The following is a 9,317-nucleotide window of genomic DNA, read 5'->3' as shown; positions in this document are numbered from 1 at the left end:
GTTCAGTACATCTCTCATTATTCATACAGTGTCACCACCAATATTTCCAAGCCATTGACATGATAAAAAACCCAAACAAACAAACAAACAAACAAACAAACAAACAAACAAACAAACAAACAAACAAACAAACAAAAAGTTGTGCAGAGCACGATACTTGCGAAAATCACAAAGAAACGGAAGTTACAACCAATAAGGTGTTTTTACAAGATTTGACCTTGGTGACCTTGACCTTTGACCTTGACCCACCAAAAACTAATGATGTCTTTTTGTGATCCTACTGAGTTGTCCTGTGCATTTTGGTGAAGATTGGTCAAGAAATGATGACATGAAATGACGTCAAGAAATGACGACACCAACAAACAAACAAACAAACAAACAAACAAACAAACAAACAAACAAACAAACAAACAAACAAATCAACATACTTGCAAAAATATCTGATTTTCGCAAGTAAAAAAACACATGAAAACAAAAACATGTTTTAATAATACATGATTCATGATCCTTGGTAATTTCTTTTACTTACTTACTAGGTTTAAAATAATCATTCTTAATTTATGACTTTAACAAAATCAACTTTGTTTATTCAGGGCGACATGGTGGTGTAGTGGTTAGCACTGTCACCTCACAGCAAGAAGGTTCTGGGTTCGAGCCCAGTGGCCGACGAGGGCCTTTCTGTATGGAGTTTGCATGTTCTCCCCGTGTCTGCGTGGGTTTCCTCCGGGTGCTCTGGTTTTCCCCACAGTCCAAAGACATGCAGGTTAGGCTAATTGGTGGCTCTAAATTGACCGTAGGTGTGAATGGTTGTTTGTCTCTACATATCAGCCCTGCGATGACCTGGTGACTTGTCCAGGGTGTACCTTGCCCATAGTCAGCTGGGATAGGCTCCAGCCTGCCTGTGACCCTGCACAGGATAAGTGGTCATGGATAATGGATGGAACTTTGTTTATTCTTAATAAAATCAACAGAATAAATCAACATGTCCCAACAACTCACTTTCCCATACTTTCTTTTCAACTGTGTCGACCAAACACTCCAGTGCATGAATGCATGATTGAGAAGGAACAATATGTAACTTAGGATAATTTTTGATAAGCTGGAATACACTAACTTGCAAGACCAGCACAACACATAATTAAACAATACATAATACAGAGTGGATAATTCTTTAATTCAGAGTGCACATTACTTGATTTAGCATGGTTGTGGCGAGGTCATTACGACATATAAAAAATGCAGATGCAGGAATTAGAGCAATACGCAATTCAGAAGGAAACCGGTCAGGATGACGGAACAGAAAACAACCTCTTAGTAACATCAGCCTCAATTTCATTTAAAAGAAATAGCATTTAAGTAGGCCAATACAAAAACTGATTTTGTATGTGATTACACATGAAATATTCCATAATTTTCAGCTCAATCACAAAGCCACATGATGTGTTCAAGCCAAACAAATCTAATGGAACAGGTCTGAATTTGATAACAGATAAACAAGACAGCAATTAAAATGGCAATAAAGTAAGAGCAAATTTTTGTTTTCATTTCTCACAAAACATGTTTCCATCGAGCTGGGCTTCTTACACATGTTGACCAGCCTTGTTCACTACAGCACGGTTTTAGGTGGTACATCATGGATGCTTCCTGCTCTTTGATTCTAGATACAAAAAAACCCAAAACACTAATTACTGTATACTTCAACACTTTGATTTCACAGATCCATAATAAAACTGTCATTACATCAATGGTTTGCAGTTTGCAGATTTGTAAAAAACAAATAGAACAGCTCTGAGCACTCCAATTACAATCCCAAAGCAGAAAAAGTTGGGATGGTATTTAGAATTAAAATAACAACAAAAAAAAAAAATCCTCACTGATTTCTAAATGTACTTTTTTTACTTTACTTTTATTTCATCTCAGATAGTGTGAACTCAAATATATCATGTTTTGTCTGGTCATCTTCATTTCATGTGTTTATATACCTCCATTGCTGCATCTCAGGCCTGCAACACATTCCAAAAACAGCTGGCACGGGGAATATTTAGGACAAGTAATGAGGCAAAACAATTAAATAAAGATGTGATTTGAAACAGGTGACGTCCACATGTGATAAATCAAATCATGTAATCATGATTTGGTACAAAATCAGCATCCAGGAAAGGACTCAATGTTGAGGAGCAAAGCTGGGCAGAGGATCTCCAGTTTGTCAACAGATGTATGAGAGAATTATTGCAAAGTTTAAAAACAATGTTCCTCAAAAAAGTTAGGAAGGGTTTTGGATATTTCACCCTCTCCAGTGCATAATATCATTAAACGATTCAAGGAACCTGGAGGAATTTTGGTGCATAAAGGGTAAGGGCGCAAGCCTAAGCTGAACACCTGCGCTCTCCAATCCCTCAGATGGCACTGCATCAACTTGCGAATCCCCTGAGAATAAAAAGTGGTAGATCAGGTTGTGCGACACAGTCACGCCCTTGTAGAGGTGGTTGGGTGCATGCCCCTTTGTCCTGAAAATTTTGAAAAATAAAATGTTGCAAAATAGTGTGTTCTCCTGAATTCTGAGCACCATATGTGAAGAAAATTGATTGAGAAATCTGACCAACATACTTCACCAGATGCATGCTTCTCACCTTGCCTCGATGTATGGATGATCTGATACCCCATTTGCCTTGAACTTATCAGAGTGAATTTTTTTTCTTCAGAGTTTATTGTTCACAATCACCAGAGTGTGTTTGGTTTTTACAAATCCTGGCGTGATTTGTTGTAATATGCGACCTCATTGTCGACTGGCTAGAACCATAACTCCCTAGCCCATGCAGCTATATTTGTCACATTAGCAGCACGGGTTCTCAGGCAGTGCCACCTGATGGCTCGAAGATCACTGTTGAATGTGTTTGGTTTCCAACCTTGTCCTTTATGCATTGAGATGTCTCCAGAGTCCATGAATCATTTCACAATATTATATATTGTAGGTTTTGAAAGACCTTCAATCTTGTATTGAGAAATGTTTTTTTTTACTTGACTAACAATTCTCTCATGTATTTTGGCACAAACGAGTGAGCCATGGCCCATCCTTGCTAACAAAGACTGAGCCTTTGGTGCATGCTCCTTTTATACCCAATCATGTAACCTATTAACCTGCTTGAATGTCCTATAAACTTTTCAGTCTTATTTTGCCTCTGTCCCAACTGTTCTGAGTGTGTTGCAGGCATCAAATTCTCACTTTGTTTATATTTCCAAAATACAGTTAAGTTGGTCAGTTAAACTATTGAAAATCTTTTCTTTGCACTTTTGTCAGTTAAATAAATGTTCACATGAATTAACAAATCACAGATTTTTGTTTCTATAGCATTTTGGAAACTATCCCAACTTTTCTGGAAATGGGGTGAATACAATAATTTTCACACCCCAGTATGTCAGAAATATTCTTTTGCAGCAGGATGCATTTGTGACTGCAGCATTATTATGAACATGCTTTCTTAGTTATCCATGCTTTATAAATCATTATGCATGATGTGCTGCTTTATAACATAGGGTATAAAAGTCAATAACATTGTGTGTATATCTCATCTCATCTCATTATCTCTAGCCGCTTTATCCTGTTCTACAGGGTCGCAGGCAAGCTGGAGCCTGTCCCAGCTGACTACGGGCGAAAGGCGGGGTACACCCTGGACAAGTCGCCAGGTCATCACAGGGCTGACACATAGACACAGGCAACCGTTCACACTCACACCTACAGTCAGGGGCATAGCCATCATTTTAGAAGTGAGGGGGACAAATTGTTCAGAGGTCTATTGAGTGATTTATCATCCTCTCGCATTCAATTGCACCTCTCTTAGCAGCTAAAGAACCACATAACCACAAACAGCACAGCACCAGGGAACCGACTTTAGTTCTTTAAAATGATATCAAAATCTAAAGTCAAAATCTATAAAGTAAAATTTATAAATAGAATTAAGAATAGTAGTAGTGACGTAGCTAGTTATATTCTCTTCTCACCTGTGACCCTGCATAATCATCCCTGTTGGCCTCTGGTCCACTGTCTCCTCTCTCACCCTGCTCTTTCTATTGTGGCAATAAAGATTAAAAAATATGTGGAAAGCAACATTTTGAAATAGAATTAGGAATGCAGTAATAATAATCAGCAAATTCATGTACTTTAAACTTTAACGACCACAAAATAAATTAAATCTTTACAAAAATAACAGTCAAAGGAACACAAATACATTTATATTCTTTTTTTCTACCCAGAAGTGAGTAATCTTAGAGTAGTCAAAATAGTAACGTTACTCAAGTAAGAGTATTGTTACTTTAGAATAATATTACTCAAGTAAAAGTAAAACGTATTTTGCAACAAAACAACTCTTAAGAGTACAATTTATCAAAAAAGTTACTCAAGTAAATGTAACGGAGTAAATGTAACTAGTTACTACCGCCTCTAAGTTAGCTAGCTAGCTTAACTAACTAAATTGACATCTATTTGTCATCTTTTAGTGAAACATTATCTACATTCAACAGCATTACTCAACTTACACGGTTTGTTTGGAAAAAACTGTCTAAAGTCTTTAGCATCTTGGCTGGTTTGCTGAACATACAGAAGCGCTGCCCAGATCTGAATCACACCAAAGATACTCATACAATATTTTCTAAAGCATCTCTGATCACACACGACAGCGGTGTTTGTTTGCCACCTGAGCTCTGCCTACTCATGATGCATTTAGAGGCGGCTCGTAAAAACGCATTTCCACATGTTAAAAATGAATTGAGTGGTTGTAAAAAGTGCGGGGGACAGAGGGCACAAATACGGGAAATGCGGGGGACATGTTCCCCGCGTACGCTATGCCCATGCCTACGGTCAATTTAGAGTCACCACAGTTAACCTAACCTGCATGTCTTTGGACTGTGGGGGAAACCGGAGCTACCCGGACGAAACCCACGCAGACACGGGGAGAACATGCAAACTCCGCACAGAAAGGCCCTCGCCGGCCACAGGGCTCGAACCCAGACCTTCTTGCTGTGAGGCAACATTATATTCCTTCTTCTTCTTCTGGCTGCTCCCGATTAGGGGTCGCCACAGCGGATCTTTCGTCTCCATTGCTCCCTGTCATCCTTCTCTACCACACCTGCCACTTTCATGTCCTCTCTCACCACATCCATGTATCTCCTCTTTGGCCTTCCTCGTTTTCATTTGCCTGGCAGCTCCATCCTCAACATTCTCCTTCCCACATGCTCTGCATCTCTTCTCAGGATGTGCCCATACCATCTCAGTCTCATCTCTCTTAGCTTAATTCCCAAGCTCTCTGTGCTGTCCCTCTGATGTGCTCGTTGCTTATCCTGTCCAACCTTGTCACTCCCATTGCAAACCTTAACATCCTCAACTCCGCCATCTCCAACTTTGCCTCCTGTCTCTTTGTTAAGGGTACGGTCTCCAATCCATACATCACAGCTGGTCTCACTACTCTCTTATACATCTTACCTTTCACTTTTGCTGGGACTTTCCTTTCATAAATGACTCCCAAAATCCTTCTCCAACTGCTCCACCCTGCCTGCACTCTCTTTCTCACCTCACTATCGCAGCCCCCATTTTCCTGCACAGTTGACCCCAGGTACTTGAATTCACCAACTTTCTTTACATCTACTCCTTGCATCTTCACTACACTCTCATCCCCATTCTCATTGATGCACATGTATTTTGTTTTGCTCCTGCTCACCTTCATTATTCTTCATTCCAATGCATACCTCCATCTCTCCAAACCCAACTCAACCTCCTTTCTACTTTCACCACATATCACAATATCATCTGCAAACATCACGTTCCATGGTGACTCTTGCCTCACTATGTCTGTCAAGCTACACTGTAAAAAATGATTTGTTGTTTTAACTTAAAAAAGTTAGTGCAAGGGTTGCCTTAAGGGCTGCCTTAAAATTTTGAGTTCACTGAAATTAATATAGTAAGTTCACAACAATTTAACTTACTATGTGAATTCCAGTGAACTCAAAATTTTAAGGCAGCCCTTGCACTAACTTTTTTAAGTTAAAACAACAAATATTTTTTTTACAGTCTATACATCACTATGGCAAACAAAAAAGGACTCAAAGCAGATCCTTGATGGAGTCCCCCCTTCACCTTGAACCATTCAATTGTTCCAACTGTACACCTCACTGCTGTTTCACTATTCTCATATATGTCTTGCACCACTCGAATATACTTCTCATTCACTCCACTCTTTCTCATACAATACCATAACTCATCTCTCGGCACTCTATCATAAGCCTTCTCCAGGTCTACAAACACACAATGTAGCTTTCTCTGGCCTTCTCTGTACTTCTCCATTAACATTCTTAAAGCAAAAATTGCATCCGACGTGCTCTTCCTTGGCATAAACCCGCACTGCTGTTCACAGATTGCTACCTCTCTTCTCAATCTCGCCTCCAATACCCTTTCCCATAGCTTCATGGTGTGGCTCATCAATTTTATTCCTCTGTAATTACTGCAGCTCTGTACATCTCCCTTATTCTTGTATATTGGGACTAGCACACTCTTTCTTCATTCATATGGCATTTTCTCATTTTCTAGGATCTTATTAAACAATCTTGTTAGGAACTCCACAGCCATCTCACCCAAACATCTCCAAGCCTCAATCAGGATACCATCTGGTCCGACTGCTTTCCCAGTCTTCATTCTTTTCATGGCTGTCCTCACCTCATCCTTACTAACAAACTCTGCTTCCTGAGTTGCTGTCTCCAATGAATCTGACCTTTTCTCTCTTGGATTCTCCTCATTTAATAAATCCTCAAAGTACTCTTTCCACCTTCTTAATACACTCTCTTTGTTTGTCAGCACATTTCCATTTACATCTTTCATCACTCTTACCTGCTGTACATCCCTCGCTTCCCTGTTTCTCTGCCTAGCTAGTCTGTACAGGTCTTTCTCTCCTTCTTTGGTCTCCAGTCTTTCGTACAACTCCTGGTATGCATCTGCTTTCGCCTTCACTACCACTCTTTTTGCCTTCTGTCTCATCTCTCTGTATAACCGCCTGCTTTCCTCGTCTCTCTGATCGTCCCAATTCTTCTTTGCTAGCCTCTTCTCTTTTATAATTTCCTGCACTTCTTTGTTCCACCACCATGTCTCCTTGTCTTCCTTCCTCCTTCCCGATGAACACCCTAGCACCTTCCTTGCTGCCTCTCTTACTAGTACAGCGGTAGTATTCCAATATTCTGGCAGACTTCCATGACCACTCAATGCTCGTCTCATTTCTTCCCTGAACTCCTTCTGATGTTCAACCTCTTTTAGTTTCCACCACTTAATCTTCAGCTCCACTATTTCACGCTTCCTCTTTTTCACTTTCAAGCTCATCCTGCACACGACCACTTGATGTTGTCTAGCTACACTCTCCCCTGCCATCACTTTACAGCCTCCAATCTCCTTCAGGTTACCCCTTCTGCAGAGTATGTAGTCCACCTGTGTAGATCTTCCTCCACTCTTAAATGTCACCCTGTGCTGCTCTTTCTTCTCAATGTATTGACTATTGCCAAATTCACCCTCTTTGAAAAATCAACCACCATTTGCCCTTCCACATTTCTCTCTCTTACACCATACTGTATCTGCCCATCATGTCCTCATCTCCTCTGTTTCCCTTGCCAACATGTCCGTTGAAATCTGCTCCTATCAGCACATGCTCCTCCCTTGGTATACTTTCTACCACTTCATCCATCTTTTCCCAGAAAGACTCTTTCTCTTCATTCTCACATCCAGCCTGTGGGGCGTACGCACACACAACATTGATTACCACTCCTTGAATCTCCAACTTCATGCCTATCACTCTGACACCCTCTTCACATCAATCACACTGTTGACCAACTCTCCCCTCAAAACAATACAACACCATTTCTCTTTCCATCGACTCCATAATAAAACAACTTGCATCCATCTCCAGTGTTCTTGGCCTTGCTTCCTTTCCACCTCATCTCCTGCACAAACAAAATGTCCAACTTCCTTCTTTCCATCATACCTGCTAACTCTCTCGCTCTGCCAGTCAATGTTCCCACATTCAGTGTTCCTACCCTCAATTCTAAGCTCCTTCCCTTCCATCTTTCAGGCTGTCTCCTAACATGCCTCCCCCTTGGTATGGTATTTCTCTTTTCATTCCACATGTTAGATTTGGCACAGTTTCACACCGGATGCTCTTCCTGACGCAACCCTCTCCAATTTATCCGGGCTTGGGACTGGCACCAAAAGAGTACGCTTATGCACCCCCAGTGGCTGGATTTTATATATATATATATATATATATATCTATCTCATCTCATCTCATTATCTCTAGCCACTTTATCCTGTTCTACAGGGTCACAGGCAAGCTGGAGCCTATCCCAGCTGACTACGGGCGAAAGGCGGGGTACACCCTGGACAAGTCGCCAGGTCATCACAGGGCTGACACATAGACACAGACAACCATTCACACACACATTCACACCTACGGTCAATTTAGAGTCACCAGTTAACCTAACCTGCATGTCTTTGGACTGTGGGGGAAACCGGAGCACCTGGAGGAAACCCACGCGGACACGGGGAGAACATGCAAACTCCGCACAGAAAGGCCCTCGCCGGCCACGGGGCTCGAACCCAGACCTTCTTGCTGTGAGGCGACAGCGCTAACCACTACACCACCGTGCCGCCCCATGTATATATATATATATATATATATATATATATATATATATATATATATAAATAAAATTTGACAGTATTAATAGAACATTACAATTTCTTTCACCTAAAATGATTGTTTGCTGGCATTTACCTTGTTGCTAGGGCTTGCGGTGCTTACAGTGCTCTCATCATTACTACAAGTCTGGGCTGGCCTCATGACTGTATAGTAAATAGTACCAGGATGTTCAGGGTTCTCTGACATCTCGAGTGACTTTTTTACCCACTGCAGACATGGTTTAACAAAACTGTTAAATACACCACATACTGTGTTCTTTTCCCTAGTAATATGTAAATAATGTGAAAAAAGATTATATTATCAAAAGGTCACCTTAACTTCTTCATAAACTGCCTTACCAGAACCTAGCAAGTATAGAAATGAAATGGTTTATAATTTCAAACAAAATTCAAGATGAAACATCAGTCACAATTTTAATATCACTTTACCACCAACACCTGATGATACCACAGTCACTGACTGATCCCTCATGAACACACGTCAGTGTTTAATAACCTATTTCAATGCACATTAGATTTATAACATGAATAAATGTGATATTTCACTTACATTTTGTAAAAAAGCACGTGTGTACTTTTAATAAAGGACATA

The 9,317-nt window shown here is 40.5% G+C and overlaps 1 protein-coding gene across 4 annotated transcripts in view; it reads right to left on the bottom strand.

Moving 5' to 3' along the window:
• Positions 1-432: 432 nt before the first annotated feature.
• Positions 433-9,317, bottom strand: part of LOC132871216 (uncharacterized) — a 35,923-nt gene continuing 27,038 nt past the window's right edge. For 2 of the 4 annotated variants that reach the window (XM_060905332.1, XM_060905334.1), the window contains 4 exons: positions 9,039-9,070; positions 8,802-8,933; positions 4,000-4,065; positions 1,156-1,657 (listed from right to left, as the gene is read on the bottom strand). In XM_060905332.1, coding sequence (XP_060761315.1) covers positions 1,607-1,657; positions 4,000-4,065; positions 8,802-8,933; positions 9,039-9,070 — 281 coding nt within the window. In that variant the 3' untranslated portion in view covers positions 1,156-1,606. Of the gene's footprint in view, positions 908-1,155; positions 1,658-3,999; positions 4,066-8,801; positions 8,934-9,038; positions 9,071-9,317 lie in introns of those variants that run through there. The other 2 variants (XR_009651276.1, XM_060905333.1) reach the window with 2 other exon arrangements.

Source organism: Neoarius graeffei, chromosome 23 (genome assembly GCF_027579695.1).
Source record: "Neoarius graeffei isolate fNeoGra1 chromosome 23, fNeoGra1.pri, whole genome shotgun sequence".
Lineage (NCBI taxonomy): Eukaryota > Metazoa > Chordata > Actinopteri > Siluriformes > Ariidae > Neoarius > Neoarius graeffei.
The sequence above is the reverse complement of the archived record's forward strand: the minus strand, read 5'-3'. Positions and strand labels throughout refer to the sequence as shown.